Here is a 19,151-nt window from a genome sequence, read left to right as displayed (position 1 = left end):
AAATTGGATGTCACAATGTAGAGAATAAGATTTCCTATCATCTGTGCCCAGTCTTGCCACACAGAGTTAATCCAGCTCTGAGCAATCCTCTTTTATTGTTCAGCGAAAATAAAGACTTGCAGAGAAAAACCTGTCTAAAGAAAAAGTCCTTTCCGCCCCCATGCTTCGAGTGACAGGTTATTTACATATCTCGTGCACTAACTTGGACACATGCACAGGCTGTGTAAAAAGTTCACAATTCACATCCCCCTCCCCTTCCCTCCCCTCCAGCTCTCCCAGAATTGGCTGCCTTTCCTGGATGTTTATCATAATATGGTGTGTGATCCACAGTTCAGTGTGATGAGGAAATGTATGGTGCAGTGAACAGACAGCAGAATATACATAGACAAGTGATTAGGAGAGATGTATTTAGTCAGAGTTGGGCAGAGTAGAAGCTTGAGTGATCTTCTTCTTATTATTATTATTATTATATTGCAGTGTGTGTGTGTGTCTGAGGTCACCTGATCACATATGCAACATTCCTATATTACCAGGATGTGTTATGTGGGGGAGGGGTGGATTTCTAATTTTTTATACTTGCACCCAGTAAGGCTGAATGAACTTGGGGCTGGTTCACATTAGTGCGCTGTGAGAGATTGCAAGTGATTTGCACCGCACTGCTGTTCAGATCACATGCGATGTCTGTGTGATGTGATTTCAGTCATACAAACTGTATGGCTGAAATCGCATCTCATTTGGACCAAACACGCACAGGACCCTTTTTTTGGTCCACACCAGAATCGCATGGGTGTTCACACCCATGCGATCCGATTCATGTCCTGTCAGTTCGTAGTGCGATATGCAAGCTGAAATGGGGGTGTCATTACCATTGTATGACACTCCCCAGCAGTTTGCATATGGCAGTGTGAACTGCCGTGCGAGTCGGGTGCGATGTGGGAACCCGCAGTGGATTCGCAGGGTTCCCGAATCGCACCAGTGTGAACCGAGCCTTGGTGGGAGCAGTCAGGTGACATATGTAGGCTGTATGCTTTGAGGCTTGGTTCACACTGGTGCGATTTTTGGGTTTATATCCACTTTAAGTTTTAATCATTTGTAAAACATATCGACTAAACATAGGCCAAGAAAATATATGTCCATTTAGTGTAAAAGTATACATTAGGATCAGAAGGATACTAAAAGAACATGTGTCACATATGCATAGTCAGGTAGATAGCCTTAACAAATGTAGAAATGAGTGAAATAAACTAAGTAATGGTTAATCAAGTAACCAGTAGATCGCTATAAACAGTGGTGAAGAAAACAGGAAAAAAAAAACAAGGCTCAACACATCTGGCCTGAAAGTGCGGTGAATCTACCGGTAAGATTACTATAATCTCATAAAGGTACGGGAGGAGCAGAAATAAGGAGAGAAAAAAAAGGGGCGAGGGGTGGCAGTGAATGAGAAAGAAAGGGAAAGTGGGGAGAAGGGATATCGCACTACTCATGAGAGGGCCCTGGGGAAGCGGTAGGAGCTGTATCCGCTATAAAAGAGTCAAAATCGGCAGAGAACCAGAAGTGTATCCAAATGATCCACATTATAGTGTGGGCCTCACTCTTATCTACTTCCCACGCTAATATCCTTTCAATATGTTCAATCCTGTCCATTTCACAGGCCCAGTCAGCTAGAGAGGGGACCCAAATGTGTGTCATGTTCCCCCAGAGGCCTGCAAACATCTCCAACATGCGTCTGAAACATTAGGATCAACTTACGCTTTTTTTTTATGCAAAACGGAAGAAAAACTGATCGGTGTAAAAGCAGCCTAAATCTTGGGTAAAAAAAATGCATATCCAATTGTGATGGAGGGAGGTGGCCCGGGAAATATGAGAATTCGTTTAGGGTAAAGGTCCACTTTAAACTGACCTTACGCCTGCAGAATTTCATTCAAAATCTAACCATTTCATGGTGCCTTCATGGACCTAATTTCAAATGACTTTTTATTCAGGTACCATGTCACTATCTTGATTTTTGTAGGACGGTCTGCTTCCTGATCAATGCATGCGCATAAGACTAGTTATGATTTTTCTTGGCCAGTCGCAAATTCAACAATTAGAAATTCATTCGATTCCATCAGATTAGACTTTCATCCTTCGAAACCTATTATGGAATCGGCTCCTTTTATCTTGTAAATAATCAACGTTTCTGGAAACATGTTTTGATCAAAATTCTACTGCAAGGCCAGTTTTAGTTACCTTTCGTTTGAGGTATCCTCTACTGCAGGAGTGTCAAACTTGCGGCCCTCCAACTGTTGCAAATCTACATGTCCCATGAGGCATTGCAAGGCTAACAGTTACAAGCATGCCTCTCACAGGCAGAGGCATGATAAGACTTGTAGTTTCGCAACATCTGGAGGGCCGCCAGTTTGACACCCCTGCTCTACTGTGCTTCACCCTGGTTTACTAGAGGTTTATTCCTTTAAGGCCCCCCACACCATAACCTGTCTGCTTATAAATTTCTCCTTATTTTTAGCAGTTAAATGCATTACTGATGTTCCCTTTAGAGCAGGGGTGCCCAACCATTGGCCCAGGGGCCACATGTGGCCCATGGAGCCCTCTGATGTGGCCCACGACCTCCTGCTCTGGGATGGAATAGAATACTGTTATTAAAGGTCAGTTTATTTCTAAAATCACAATGTATATCTGGGTATATCTGTTCTGCAGTGGTTACTAGGCTGCTTTCAAACTGATCCGCAGGTGCAGAGCAGTTTACGGGTTACCTGCACTGAGCCATAGACTTCTGTTATTACCTGCGAGTTTGGTGAGCTTTCTGAAAGTGCACCAAATCTGCAGAATATAATAGAAGTCTATTGCAAAGTGCAGGAAACCAAAGGTACGCTGCGTTGCACCAGTAGTGCAGGTAAACTGCAGTGCATCAGCGTGAAAGCAGCCTTGGGCCCGTTTCACACTGTCAATCCGACAGTCTGACCAATTGAACCCTTCATTCACCTCCTAAGTAGTGGCACACATAAACCGACTTGTGTCCTACCTCTAATCTGATCCGCAAAAAATAAAAAAAGAGTATAGTGGGCTGTGTCGTGTCCACTCTGCATATGCAGAGCAGACCCAGACATGCCATACACCCGCTCCGCTCATTGTGGCCCGCGATCGGTTACCAAGTTGCTTAAGTGGCCCTCACTCTTCAAAAGGTTGGGCACCCCTGTTGTAGAGCATCTTAACAATGGTAGTCCCTCAAGTTCTTCTCTATATGTTCATTTGTGCTATAGAACTATGAAATGCGGCAACATCTGGATGCTTTCTGAAGCCCACCTCTGTCAGACGTTGCAAGGCCTTGTGTGGCTCAATAAGCCTAGCGGTGTGTGTCAGGCCTACTGCAGCCGTTCCCCTCTTCATCTTCACTGACCGCCAACAATTGTCACATTCTTGCATCTGTTTCGACGTTCCCCCAGAAGATTCATTGTTCATTGATAGGACATCAGTCAGAAACCGGAGCTCAGACAGATTACTCTTCCCCTCCATGTGAGAGAGAAAGCTCTCTGGTGGCCACTCTTTTCATAGAGGCGCGGCAGCACCAATATGGTATAAAATTAGTGGTTCTAGTCCAGCTTTGTTCTTTTTAGCACTGACAGTCTGGGCAGGCTGCCAGGACCTAAGAAGTCAGCTGCTCAGTTGGGGATAGACTGGAGGAAAAAAGATGATTACAGACAAGCCACATTCCTGTCAGATGGAACATCTCACTAAAACGCACTTTATGGTATCTGCGATCCTTTAATTTTATCCTATTTTTCCAATGTTGTCCTTCCTGTCATCACTTGAAATGGACGGTTGCAATCGGGGGCATAACTAGAAATCTCAGGGCCCCATAGAAAAATGAAGTAATGCCATTGAACAACAGATTACCACACCCATGTGGCACAGTACCCAGGCAACAGCTTATATGAATTTTGAACAACAAAGTATGCAGTATGCAGTATACTGCATGCAGCCCCTGAAAGAAGACACACATTGCTGACCTCCATGCCTTCTAACCAATTTCTGTTCTGATTAAACTTGTGTGTAAATACAAGACAAATAGGGGAGAAATGAGAGAGCAATGATGAACAGTGGCCCTAATGGTAGTTTGATCAAGTTTATTCTTAAGGTCCTAGGAACATCTGCACCCTTGAACCTGGCATTGCAAACATTTTCTTCACAAAAATGGCAAAACAGTGCAAAATAGATGAGTCTCCTATCCTGTCTGGATGCTTTAAATGATAAAAAAATCCCATTTCTAGACACCCCTCAGCGTTACCCCCCCCCCCCCCCACAACGATCTTCAGTAAGGGCAGATAACGCAACTATCATTAAGTCTCTTGAATCTTTCCACCGTTACTGTGATGATGCTCTGTAACATCTTGTGCATGAGTAGTTGAATCCAGTCGGAAAAAATGGGAAAATAGGCAGCAGGTAGCTTATGTTTTCTCTATGGCAATGTGGAAATAAACAGCATGACAAGTGTGACGGCACATTTTTGGTGGCTCAGTAAATGCAATCTTCCCTATTGCTCTTGTACTCATAGGATTGATGTAGAAGGGTTGGAAGGTGATTTTTAGTCCTCAGTTAATTTCTAAGAAACAAAGGCTGTGTGAGTCCTTCTCAGAAATGTATACCAAGACAAATTGATGTTGGGGAGCATGCTGCCATAGATGCAAAACTGAAGAGACCTCTGTGGCAGCACCTCCCCTGACGACCAGTATCGGCACAGTTGGTTTTCAGTGAGGACTTGGGCAACAAATAATGGATTTACCTGGGAGGTTCTTGAGTGGAAGGCGGAAGAATGTCTTTAAAACTGATTTTTATTCACTTTCACTGCAGTGGGAAAAACGCTAATACACTGTCCAAACCCCACCTCTTAAAATATAATCCCATCACATTTAAGGATGGGACCCTGCGAGTTTACAACATGTCGATTTTCCATTGACTTATGTTGTACGTAAAATGGTTTTGGTTCCTACCTGCTTGCTCCTCTCTCTATCTGTATGAGTCACTTCAGACAGATAATGCCGACACCCCAGAATCCTGGGGGATGGCCCCCCCCCCCCAGCACAGAGCAGGTGATCGACAGCCTTAGGCGGTCCACAGATGGATTGAATCTCAGCCAGTTCAGCAGGGATTGGCTGAGATCCGATCCATCTTTAGGCAGGCTGGTTGTACCCAAGTCAATCCAACAATCAATTTTGGTGCAACCAGCCTATCAGATTTTTTTTACATGCAATTACGGCCAATAGCTTTATCGGTAATCCTTGTTCTGCTTGCCAGGAAGGCTTCCGGCAACCCCACCTCTCTGTCCTTTCGCAGCACTGACTTTGTTGATGGGGGGGAATCTAGTGACCTGTGGTGGAAGGAAAGAAAGTTGCATAATCTATGGGCTGCCTTAGCTGTCATGCTTACCTCAGACTTTGTAGAGGGGGTGTGTCCATCCCCTCCACTTAGATCTCAGATTGCAAAAATTTCCCTACACGATGCTCTGCAGTGTGTGACAGCGGATCCCCATCCCCTGCCTGCTAAAGCTCAGAAGCTTAAGGAAGCTGTAGAGCAAGGTTTCTCGCCTCCAGTCCTAAGAAGCTTTAGGAAGCTGTAGGGCAAGGTTTCTCACCTCCAGTCATCAAGTACCCCCAACAGGTTATGTTTTCAGGCTTTCCATTATTTTGATTTGATCAGTTTCACTGCCTTAGTGATTACCACAGCTGTTTCATCTGAGGGAAATCCTGAAAAGATGACCTGTTGGGGGTACTTGAGTACTGGAGTTGAAAAACATTGCTGTAGGGGATGGCACATAATCAGGTACAACTTATGTAGGAGGATGTGTTTCATCTCCTGTGCATCACCTGAAGCCAGTCGCTTCACTGGGTATATGTAGGGGGTTTACAACCACTTTAAATTCCCTTCTTGACTTGTGACCATTGAGAAGTACCCTAAACCTCAGCTATAGGGGGTCATGTCATTCAATGCTTGTTCTGTGTTTTCTCTTCAGGCCAAAGACCTGCCAACGTACAAAGATAACGATTTTATAAACGATGGTCAGAAAATCTACATTGATGAGAACAACAAAAAGATGTTTCAGGAGAAACTAAAGAAAGATGTTGAGGTAAGATACCTGTTGATTGGTTTGTAGTGACAAGAGTGTGCAGGCCCTCCCTGCTTTTCAAGATTTTTACCATATAAAATATAGAGCCACCCGCTCCCCTACAATTAAAATATTAAAAACCAAATTCTAGTTTGAGCAATTTAACAGTCTAGATTCCCTTTTCCTTCCCACCCAGTTCCTAAAAAGAGAATGGAGATACATCTGAGAAGCAATTAATATACAGAGCGGTTGTAGTTAGGCCGCTTACTTGTAACCAGGGGTTACCCTCCAATGGGTACCAAGGAGCACCATTTAGATCTTAAATCTCACCAGAATACCAGATTCAATTCATAAAGAAGTCCAAAACAGGTTTAATGATTCACAAAACAGCCAACTTGTTTCAGGGGCAGCACATGTTTCCCCTTCATCAGGACGCAGTACTGTTTATAAGTGTTTAAATTGATTCAGGAAAGCAGATGCCAAAGACATATTAAATTTATGTGAAATCCCCAGTGTTCCTGCCAGTCCTGCTTTCCTGTTAAAAACTGACACTAAGCAGCCGAGCACACCTATGGTCAGTTCCCTAGTAATACTGGGAACTCTGTGTACTCTCCGCCAATGATCAGACTTGTCCTGACATGCACTTGTTGCACAGCCATTCTCTGGGAAGCTCAGTGTGCTGCTGCTTTTCCTCCCCCTGGCTCTTATGCAGCTGAGAACAGAGGGAATGTGATCACTTATAGGGAAAAGAAATCTTCACAAAAATATTTTGCTGTTATTAATTTCCATTTTAAACTAAATGGGTTGTTTTACAAGGTGATAATTTACAATCACTTTAAACTCCCTGTGAGCCCAGGGAGTCAAAACTCAGTCACCCACCCTAGACCCACAGGAGGAATGTGAGAGAGTGGTGCCCTATAATAACATGGCACCGCTGTCTGCAGTATTTAGAATCCACCCACCACCATTTCTTTATTTTAAATATTTGATGTCTTTGATTATGTGTATTATTTAGAGTTCTCCTTTAAATCGGATTCTAACCCTTTACGTAAAGCATGTATATCACAGATGTCTCGTTCCATCACAGAGCTGCTTTTTATATTTCATTGTTTGTTAATAAATGTAATTTCTTCCCTCTAGTTTTTGGCTCAGTTGAAGCTTATGGATTACAGCCTGCTGGTGGGAATCCACGATGTGGAGAGGGCCGAGCAAGAGGATGTGGAGAGCGAGGACAACGAGGAAGAAGAGGGTGAAAGTGATGGGATGCACCCTGTAGGCACTCCTCCAGACAGCCCCGGGAACACGCTGAACAGTACAAAGGCTCTCCCTCCCGGGGAGTTCGACCCAACTATTGATGTATATGGAATTAAAAGCCATGACAGTACGTTACTATAAAATGTATAATCTGCGCAAATATGACCTAAAATCAATGCAAAATTATATTACAATGTTATTCAATGTCCTCAATTAGAGGCCCTCTGTGATTGCTTCCAACACCTATCAGAATTTGTCCACCAGTGACTCTACAAACCAAAAACAATGCAAATAATCAGTGCAGAGCAACCATTCATACGTTATACAAATCAAATCAACAATGTAATAACTCAAAAAATAAGTGCATTGTGATACCGTGTCACAAAAAGTCCCAATTGTGAATATTTGCTTCACCGCTGACCGCTGTGGTAATGCAACGTAATAATTCAAAATTATGTAATCCAATGTGTTCAGTGATGATCACCTTTTAGACCGATTGCCTGCTCACCTACAGATTATGACCCCATTAGAGTCACAATTGTCTGATAAGGTATCGCTCTGGATGATGCTGGAACACTTCTGCAAGAAACGTTCCTGAGCCTCGCTAATCCACTTCTGGAGTCTCGATTTAACCAATTTTGACCATAGAATAAACATGAAAAACCGTTAGAACATTGAAGAGAGGAGAAAAAGGGATTTTAACGGTGCAATTGGTATTAGTTATGATGAGAAAGAACTCGTCTTACATCAGTAAAAAGTACAAAATAGTTTTATTAAATACAGAACACTAAAACCATTGGTCCATTAAGGATAACAGAGTATAGTGGTCATCAAATAACAAGATTACAGTTATGCCGCAAATAAATTGCACAGTCCCGACATGTTTCGCTAAATGCGCTTCTTCAGGGGAAGGCGATGACCATTCATGTTATTACAACTATGTGAATAGAAAACATATAATTAGCCATACATTATTACATAGAAAGAAATGGAAATACTGCGCTGTCAAGATGATTCCAAATACTAATGCTGCAACTTAAAACGTGAGATACACACAAAATGAACATAAATAAGAAAAAACAAGCTGCGCAAATATCATGAGTATCGACCACTGAGTGGACAATCAATGATGAAGATGATCTCCTAGGAGAATGTAAACCCAATCTTAGTGAAATTCAATGAAAAATTTGTCCTCAAACATAAAATTGAGTCTCTGTGACAAAAATAAATGAAAAGTGATTCAAAGAGTGATCGTCTCTCTCAAGATGTGCTGCTCCTCTAGAGGAAACAAATGGTGTCAAAAACACCACGAAAGGTGACCAGATAGTAAAGAGGATCTTCCATCACAGTGATTATCAGCTTCTTACCAGATGAGAAGATCCCAATTAGAGATCGTCTGTGAGCCTGTGGCTATGAACCCAGCCTAAAGGTTTGTCTGGCAAGGATGTCTTCACCCCAAATCTCTCGGATCCTCTACCGCTCAGGACGATGTTGATCACACCCAAACAAGAGGAAAGGTAAAAAGGGCGCACATAGCGTAATCCAATAATAGATTTAATAAAATAAGAAAATTAAAAACACACTCACATTTGAGTAGATATAAAATCGTGTATAAAAAGTTCTGTAGCCGGCCGGCTAATACAGCCCGTTCACTCCGGGACTCAGTGTAACGCAGTGGCATCAGCACGCCGCTTTACCCTAGAGGAGCAGCACATCTTGAGAGAGACGATCACTCTTTGAATCACTATTTTTGTCACAGACTCAATTTTATGTTTGAGGACTAATTTTTCATTGAATTTCACCAAGATTGGGTTTACATTCTCCTAGGAGATCTTCTTCATCATTGATTGTCCACTCAGTGGTCGATACTCATGATATTTGCGCAGCTTGTTTTTTCCTATACATTATTACATGTGCACAACATATGTATAAAAAAGACAGCAAAGGGTAACCTGAGTGTCGGTGAGACCGGACAGTAAATGCACGCTTACCCAGAACTACCCGCTGGACCAAGTGACCGACAAACCTCAGAGGCATGGGATCAAGATGTGAAAACCCCCACTTGAAAATGAAGGGAGCATTCCGAACAAGCCACAAAGGACGCTAAATGCGGCTGTGAAATGGGACACGGAGCATAAATAAGATATATGATTGGATACATAAAACATCAAAAGATATACGTAGTAAAAAGACCTACGTAAAATACTATGTAAAACAGTTATTAGAACTGTACTTGCATATAGAGACTGAGACTATATAAGGGCAGGAAAGAAACAAGGTGACATAGTCAATCACCTGCACGACCCCACGGAATAGGTCTGTACACTGTATAGACAAAATAATCAGAAAAAAAAGTCTCAAGTATCTGCCACTCTCCTCTCTAAGGGGCGGATAGCCAAACAGACAATATAAGAAACAAAGAACGAATGAGGGGATTGAAGGAAAACAGGAAAAGAGAAACGAATCATCATTAAGATGAATTAATTTCATCTAAAGGTGACAATGAAATGGAATATCAATGGTATTAGGCTTTTTAAATAGCTAAAACGAAAAAAATACTTTTGTAGATAAGTCTCTATAATATTAGAGACAAGGTGGACACTGGGTCTCATTATCATGATGATTTATATTGGTAAAGTAATCTGTGGAAATCGTTTAAACAGAGTAAAGTCAAGGTGGGGAAATGTATATGGGTAAATGCTATATTAGATACACACATAGAAGGGCAAGACAAATTTCAGCTGGAATATAAAGAAAAATACAATGTACATTTGGATGTGGCAGTGATACTCACCGCAAAGACTGCCATATACCTTCACATTGGCAACCCCCTGCTCTCAGCACGGTATACACTGCGAGAGCAGGTATAAATAACGTCCTACACAGCGTCTGACGTCACTGGGAGCCGAGCGGGCCAATCTGCGTCGGGAAGGCGGGGAGGTGCGAAGCCATGCACCAACATAGTCGGTGACTATGGCAACACACGTCCCATACGCAACGCTTCAATCACAAGAAGGAGGGGGGGGGGGTTTTAAGGGGAACCCGAATAGATGGAAAGAGATGGTAACATAAATAGACACCATGAATAATGTAAGAGCGGGGCACAACGGAATGAGAGGCAGAACGGCGTACACCATAGGGGAGGTAAATGGAGGATGAAAAACCTCCCCAGGCGCCCTTGTGGCCAGATCGGACACTCCAGGGAGGAGATCACAGCCATACCGGAGAGGAGAGCGAGCATCGAGGAACAGCAAGAGACACAGAGAAGCAGCATAGGGGGCTGGACTGATGGACCACTTGCAGCCAAAAACCCAAATGACCGGCTGACAGACACTCAAGTCACCCCAAAGAAAATAATAAAATCCATATATTTTAGAACAATGTTTTAATCCTGTTTTATAATTATTCTATTGACAAAAAAATGTTTTTTTTAAGTATTTGCAAAGCATCAAAAGAATAAACAAAGCTGTAGGCCTAGCGAGTGCGTTTAAATCTACGCTTGGGTATTGGTTACCCAGTGCAGTTCAATGTTCCTGGAAAACCAAAAAAGGGGAGCACCAACAGGGGAAGAAAAGGGGGGGGGGGGGAATGATACATGTAAACCTAAAATCAAGGTCTCTCAAAAGGTGAAGGCCATGGAAGAGACACAAATGGACACGGTATGTTCCAGATCCCGCAAACAAGGCTATTTAAAGAAAGGGCTTCAAACTAAGATTTTCATTAAAACCTGGGTAATGTGTCGCCCTTAAGTCATAAATCCAACGTGCCTCGAGTTGGAGTAGGGCTGCATCAACACTGCCCCTTCTGAAAAACCATAGTGCTCTTTATTTCAAATGATTTATTTAAAAACAAAACAAATGGAATTAAAAACACTGACATAGATATTTGAATAACGTGCATATAATCAGCTCACCACACTCATACACAAGCAAAGACCTCCTGGATAACCGCTTCTCCCACCTTGTACGTGTTGCACCCTCCTGGTTGGGCTTCTTCAGCAGGTGGGGAGCCATCAGTTGTTAGAAGCTTATATAGATCATCAATCACACAATTACTTTAATTACCTTCCAAAGATGTGGGCACCTGTGATCTAGCTGGAGCCCAACCAGAAGGGCGTAATGCGTACGGGTGGGAGGAGCCGTTATCCAGGACATCTTTGCTTGTGTATGAGCGTGGTGAGCTGATTATATGCATGTTGATCACATATCTATGTGAGTGTTTTTAATCCCTTTGTTTAGATTTTAAATAAATCATTTGAAGCAGAGAGCACTATGGTTTTTCATGTTTATTCTATGGGCACAATTGGTTGATCAAGACTCCAGAAGTGGAATAGTGTGGCTCAGGGACGTTCCTTGCAGGAGTTTTCCAGCATCATCCAGAGAGATACTTTATCAGATGATTGTGACAATGTAATGGGGTCATTTCGATGTGATTTCAGGGAGACTTGAGGTCCATGAATCTGAACCCGCATCGAAGTCTGACCAAAGTAGTGCAGGGACTACTTTTGAAGTCGTCACGGCTTAGTCGTACTAATATGAATGTTAGTCATTGGGAGTCATACTTTGCGGTCCCAAATAATGGGACAAGTCGTACAAGTGTGAAAGAGGCCTAAAGGTGGTCACTGAACACATTGGATTGCTTAATTTTGAACTATTATGTTGAGTTACCACAGTGGTGGAGAAAATTGTTTACAATTGGGACTTTTTGCAACACTGTTTCACATTGCACGTATTTGAGTTATTACTTGTATTTGTATTGTATGCACTGATTATTTGCATTGCTTTTAGTGCGTTACTATACATTCTATGAAATCTGTATTTATTTTTGAAGCAGCTTTTCTCATTGTGTAAGTTATCAAAGGTAACATGATGGTTAGACTTAAAGGATCAGTTCCACAAGGCCCTGCCGTTCACTATATTTTCTGTGAATGAATGCCTACAAGTACCATCAGCCATTGCAGCTGATGGCTTGTAGTTTTCAAATTGAATTGTATAGGTAGGTTCTTGCCAAATCCGTAGATTACATTACCAAAGCTACAGAACATGGCATACCTAAATAATCCACTCAGTTTGTATCCATTCAGTCACTCTTGCATTACTAAAGTTCCTCTGTGATGCACTGTGAGCAGGCAGGCAGGCATTTTATCTGCCATCTCTCCTCTGCAATAAAACAAACCTGCCTGCTGACAGCGATCCCTAGACTGTAAACCGAGCTGCAGCTCAACTTGCAGTAGCTGGCCGATCCTGTGTGCAGCACACTGGTAGTCCATTTACACTTCCTCCAGCTCTGCAACTGAGAGTCCATACAGGCAGAGAGCTGGAGGAAGTGTTTGCTTGAACCTGACATTTCACTTGCAATCCATTCATCATGGGTGCATTACTTTTCAGGCTCCTGTAAAATTAAATAGATGCACAATTTTTTTTTCCTGCAAAAATACAGTATCTGCCTTTATTTATTTTTAAAGGTGAACTTCGCCTTTACCTAGTAAATTGGCCAGCAAGGTTTTTGTGCATGTATAGCAGGGACATTGGACTGTAAGGTCCTCTGGAACGAGTCTGATGTCCCCTGTAAAGTATTATATTTGTGTTTGATAAATACACAACGTAAATCTTTCATCTTCTATTTTCTGTTCAGATGCACCCAGGAAGGAAGTCTATTTCATGGCCATTATTGACATATTAACTCACTATGATGCAAAAAAGAAGGCGGCCCATGCGGCAAAAACTGTTAAACATGGAGTAAGTATGGTATTATTCCTCTTCTCATTGTGGTTACAGGTGAACTTTTCAATATATAGGCCTGGGAGTCCATTTTGAGCCTAGAGTAGGGCTGCACTAACGATTATTTTCATAATCGATTAGTTGGCCGATTATTGTTTCGATTAATCGGATAATAGCCTTAAAAAAAAAATAGCATTTTTACATTTTTTGGGCCCAATTTGTTGTTGGGCAGATTACAAAACACAAATTGCCGCAAAAACACATTACATGCTTTTCTGCAGCTTCTCCATTGAAGTATGTAAATGAACTGTAGTGTACCAAAAAACAGAGGTGTGACCCCAGGCCTGAGATGTTTAGTAACCATAATGGGGTTAAAAAAAACAAAAATAAGTACAAAAAGAGCAAATAATCGCTACTGTAGGGGGGTTCATTTTTTTTTACTGTGGGACAGTGAACGTAATATTTACAGTAGCGATTTGCTTTTTTGTACTATAAAGGGCTAATTTATTTTATTTTTTTAACCCTATTATGTTACTGGCCGATTAATCGATTATGAAAATTGTAATCGATTCATTTCATAATCGATTAGTTGTCGATTAATCGATTAGTTGTTTCGGCCCTAGACTAGAGTACACCAATGGTGGGCATGCAACACAGTGCTGTTTCAGTCTTCAGTATATTTATATTATGTCTTCTGATGCCTCCTTACCACTGGATTTCCTCTGCTACATCTGACTGCCTCTCTTCTTGAGTGTAAACCTAAAGCTCATCAAACCCCAAAAACAAAAATGTAATATGTTGCAGTTTACCAATCCTGCAAATAACACACTTCTGTCCTTTCATGGCTATGCTTTTTTTTTCTGCCCTGCACCTATAATGGTGGCCATGGTTTTTACACAGCCTGGGCCTCAAACATACAAAAAATACATTTTTAAATTCTGCAAGGCTATTTAAAACACCTGAACATATTCAAACATATGGGGATTTGGTTACACCGTTTGGCCATACAGGGAGTGCAGAATTATTAGGCAAATGAGTATTTTGACCACATCATCCTCTTTATGCATGTTGTCTTACTCCAAGCTGTATAGGCTCGAAAGCCTACTACCAATTAAGCATATTAGGTGATGTGCATCTCTGTAATGAGAAGGTGTGTGGTCTAATGACATCAACACCCTATATCAGGTGTGCATAATTATTAGTCAACTTCCTTTCCTTTGGCAAAATGGGTCAAAAGAAGGACTTGACAGGATATCTTGCAGAGGGATGCAGCACTCTTAAAATTGCAAAGCTTCTGAAGCGTGATCATCGAACAATCAAGCGTTTCATTCAAAATAGTCAACAGGGTTGCAAGAACCTTTTAGAAAAACCAAGGCGCAAATTAACTGCCCATGAACTGAGAAAAGTCAAGCGTGCAGCTGCCAAGATGCCACTTGCCACCAGTTTGGCCATATTTCAGAGCTGCAACATCACTGGAGTGCCCAAAAGCACAAGTTGTGCAATACTCAGAGACATGGCCAAGGTAAGAAAGGCTGAAAGACGACCACCACTGAACAAGACACACAAGCTGTAACGTCAAGACTGGGCCAAGAAATATCTCAAGAATGATTTTTCTAAGGTTTTATGGACTGATGAAATGAGAGTGAGTCTTGATGGGCCAGATGGATGGGCCCGTGGCTGGATTGGTAAAGGGCAGAGAGCTCCAGTCCGACTCAGACGCCAGCAAGGTGGAGGTGGAGTACTGGTTTGGGCTGGTATCATCAAAGATGAGCTTGTGGGGCCTTTTCGGGTTGAGGATGGAGTCAAGCTCAACTCCCAGTCCTACTGCCAGTTTCTGGAAGACACCTTCTTCAAGCAGTGGTACAGGAAGAAGTCTGCATCCTTCAAGAAAAACATGATTTTCATGCAGGACAATGCTCCATCACACACGTCCAAGTACTCCACAGCGTTGCTGGCAAGAAAGGGTATAAAAGAAGAAAAACTAATGACATGGCCCTCTTTGTTCACCTGATCTGAACCCCATTGAGAACCTGTGGTCCATCATCAAATGTGAGATTTACAAGGAGGGAAAACAGTACACCTCTCTGAACAGTGTCTGGGAGGCTGTGGTTGCTGCTGCACGAAATGTTGATGGTGAACAGATCAAAACACTGACAGAATCCATGGATGGCAGGCTTTTGAGTGTCCTTGCAAAGAAAGGTGGCTATATTGGTCACTGATTTGTTTTTGTTTTGTTTTTGAATGTCAGAAATGTATATTTGAGAATGTTCAGATGTTATATTGGTTTCACTGGTAAAAATAATTAATTGAAATGGGTATATATTTTTTTTTGTTAAGTTGCCTAATAATTATGCACAGTAATAGTAGTCACCTGCACACACAGATATCACCCTAAAATAGCTAGAACTAAAAAAAAAAAAACGACTTCAAAAAATATTCAGCTTTGATATTAATGAGTTTTTTGGGTTCATTGAGAACATGGTTGTTGTTTAATAAAATGAATCCTCAAAAATACAACTTGCCTAATAATTCTGCACTACCTGTATAGTGCTAAGCCCACTAAGAACCACATTATCAGTGGGTCCTACACTAATAGAATGAAAGGTCCTGTGTCTCACCATGGGAGACAAACTTCTCTTTATGGGATAACTATAAGGGCTCCTCCTATAACACAGGTGGACACTAATAGCACTTTAGCAGCACCATCTTGAATGTAAACGCATTTTTAGCGTGTGCCCCCCAAGTCTGATGTTTTGGACCTCAAACATGTCTGCCTTTATTCAGTCAGTAGTAGATTATCGTCAAGGTTTTTGTTGTGCTTTATTTTAAGCCCATAGGAAGTGAGGACACAGCATTTCTGGCAAGAACGGATATTTTCTGTACTAGCTGAAAATGTATTGCTAAAACAAATAAAATCTAATGCAGCCACCACTTTTAAGGTAAACTAAAATCAATATAAAATAACCAATCAATATACACTTATAGGGATTTATTTTACCATAAATATGTAGCAGAATACATATTTTTTTATTTATTGGATATGTTTTATAGCATAAAGTAAAAAATACTGTTTGTTATTTTTTGTTTAAAGCGCAAAAAATAAACGCAGGGGTGATCAAATACCACCAAAAGAAATCTCTATTTGTATGGGAAAAAGGGTATCAATTTTATTTGGGTACAGCGTAGCAGAACAGTGCAATTGTTGGTTAACCACTTCAATACCGGCCCATAGTCATATGACGTCCACAGAGGGGATCTCCCATCCTGGGTGGACGTCATATGATGTCCTGGGCTTTGTGGGGGGATATCTGAATAATGCCTGCACCTAGAGGCATCATTCAGATATCCTTCTCTTCTGCCGGCGATTCTGTGCAACATAAAAATGGTGCTTCTCCGGGCTCTCCCGTGCCATCGGAGGCCCAGAGAAAGAATCGTCCGGCGCTGGCAGGAAGCATAGAGATGACTGGTGACCAGATGGTCACCAGTCATCTCTATGACCGTCGGAGGACCAGGGCGCGATGTGATGACGTCACACCCAGGTCCCCGTAAGTAAACAAAGCCGCGATTGCGGTTACTAAGCAACAGTAATCATGAGATCAGTGAATTTTTTTTCCCGATCTCATGCTTTCCAGCCTGGAGGAGAGATGTGCGGTCTTATTGACCCCGCATCTCTCCATAAAGAGGACCTGTCACACACATTCCTATTACAAGGGATGTTTACATTCCTTGTAATAGGAATAAAAGTGATAATAAAAAAAAAAAGAAAAGTGTAAAAAAAGAAATAAATATGTAAAAAATAAAATAAAATGCCCCTGTCCCCGTTAGCTCGCGCGCAGAAGCAAACGCACACGCAAGTCCCGCCGACATATGTAAACGCCGTTTATGTGAGGTATCGCCGCGTGCGTTAGAGTGCCAGCAACAATTCTAGCACTAGATCTCCTCTGTAAATCTAAACTGGTAACCTGTAAAAAAATTCAAAGCGTTGCCTATGGAGATTTTTAAGTACCGAAGTTTGGCGCCATTCTATGAGTGTGCGCAATTTTAAAGCGTGACATGTTAGGTATCTATTTACTCGGTGTAACATAATCTTTCATATTTTACAAAAAATTGGGCTAACTTTACTGTTTTGTTGTTTTTTTAATTCATGAAACAATTTTTTTCCCAAAAGAAGGCGTTTGAAAAATTATTGCGCATATACCATGCAAGATAAAACGTTGCAATGACCGTCGTTTTATTCCCTAGGGTGTCTGCTAAAAAAATATAATGTTTGGGGTTCTGCGTAATTTTCGAGCAAAAAAAATGATGATTTGTACATGTAGGAGAGAAGTGCCAGAATAGGCCCGGTATTGAGGTGGGTATAAAAGCCCTGTATTGAAGTGGTTAAAATAACGCAGTGATTTATCGCAAAAGATGACTTGGCCATGGGGGGGGGTAAATCTTCTGGAGATGAAGTGGTTAATCTGCCATGCATATTTTGTGCACTGCTAATTCTTCTCTTTCCTTTCTCAGGCAGGTGCAGAGATCTCCACTGTTAATCCGGAGCAGTATTCTAAGCGTTTCTTGGACTTTATTAACAACATCCTGACGTAACCTTTCCTGTTACCAGTAGAAGGTTCTAGAAGACAGGACAGACCTTGGTGGAGTATGGTTGGAAAGACAGACGGACCGTGCTGGAACTTGAGCTCACCATGCAGAGAAGAACATCCCTCCCCCAGCAACCTACATCTTCTGGAAAAGATGGCCTGAGTGGAGGGAATTTACTAACTTCCGTCGCTTCCTGGCATAGTCCTAGTTATTTTTTACTTTTTTCATGTTTAATTCAAGGAAAAAACAAAAACAAACATTGAATCTGCTCTATGAAGTTGCACAAAAAAATGATGATAATGCACAGCTGCAAGTAGCGATAAGTGGATGAAGTATTTGGGATCCAGCAAAGCAACATGCATGTGAAGTTTATTAAAATGGTATCAAACAGTAAACTGTAGATCAGTTTATTTTATTTTTATTATTTTTTTTTCTTTAGTGTTAGATTGTCAGTATTCATTAGGATAATTACAATAGAAGAAAAAAAAAAACACTGCTTAAGTTCTGCAAATCTTAACTATTGGTGCAAACCGTAACTGCTCACGGTTCCGAAGGACAAGCGTGAAAGCAATGCATTTTGGGAGGGGACAGATTTTCACCGCTATACAAAGAGCTTCAATGCGTGATGCTTCATTAAATTCAAACTGGGATTGTTGATGCCATATTGACGAAGTCCATGCGTCTCTCCACCCTTGCCACCAAAATCTGCACTTCACCTTAAAGGGGGGGCTGCTTTTTTCCTTTTTTTTTTTTTTTTCTCTTTTCACTTTTTTTGTAGCGGTACCATCCAGTTTTAATGTTACAAAGACAAGAGTGCTTGCATAGATTTAGGCAATACGAATAACCTATTAAATTCTATAGCTTTGAACAAGCAAGGTCAACCATGGGAGTCGATAAAGAACAACTGTTTACATTGTAGTGTGGGGGGCATTTCTGTTCTTGCCTGTAATCTTCACGTCTGTATCCCAATATGTTCCATAGATGTTATTTTCATGTGTTACAATTGGAAATACAGCAATTGTATGGATTCAGTGTCTGGGTGCTTTTGAGATTTAATTTCAGGCTTCAGAGAATCATTTTCAGACTTCTGTCTCAGATGTTATGCTCGATAAGTCAAAATTGGTGTTTATGATTTTTTTTTTTAATATATATATATAAATGTTACCTCTGTGGATGAATGTACGAGTTAACAATTCATGAATATGCTTTTAGCCCGTTTAGTCTTGTAAGGCCCCTTTTCACATGTCATTGGTTCAAAGAAAAAACAGATTTAGTTTAGATCACTTTGCACATTTGTTTTCAGTTCAGCTTACATCAGTCTACATCTGTTTTGTCTTAATTGTTGCAGAAACCATTCAGAGGTGACGTAAAAAAAAGTGCTTCTTTCCCAAAAATGGACATAGATGGAACGCAGTGGTGGCCGGTGTTAAATTTTTTTTTTAAGGGGGCACAAACAAACTGAAAAAAAAACATCAATTGCCGCCAGTGTTGCC

General features: G+C 41.4%; 1 protein-coding gene across 1 annotated transcript in view; it reads left to right on the top strand.

Moving 5' to 3' along the window:
* PIP4K2A (phosphatidylinositol-5-phosphate 4-kinase type 2 alpha) overlaps positions 1 to 18,690 on the top strand; it is a 174,995-nt gene extending 156,305 nt beyond the window's left edge. The window contains exons 7-10 of the mRNA XM_040352509.1: positions 6,008 to 6,121; positions 7,241 to 7,481; positions 12,989 to 13,092; positions 17,584 to 18,690. Of these exons, the coding sequence (XP_040208443.1) occupies positions 6,008 to 6,121; positions 7,241 to 7,481; positions 12,989 to 13,092; positions 17,584 to 17,664 (540 nt within the window). The 3' untranslated portion in view covers positions 17,665 to 18,690. The remainder of the gene's footprint in view (positions 1 to 6,007; positions 6,122 to 7,240; positions 7,482 to 12,988; positions 13,093 to 17,583) is intronic.
* Positions 18,691 to 19,151: the final 461 nt, after the last annotated feature.

This window comes from Rana temporaria, chromosome 5 (genome assembly GCF_905171775.1).
Source record: "Rana temporaria chromosome 5, aRanTem1.1, whole genome shotgun sequence".
Taxonomy (NCBI): Eukaryota; Metazoa; Chordata; class Amphibia; order Anura; family Ranidae; genus Rana; species Rana temporaria.
The sequence above is the reverse complement of the archived record's forward strand: the minus strand, read 5'-3'. Positions and strand labels throughout refer to the sequence as shown.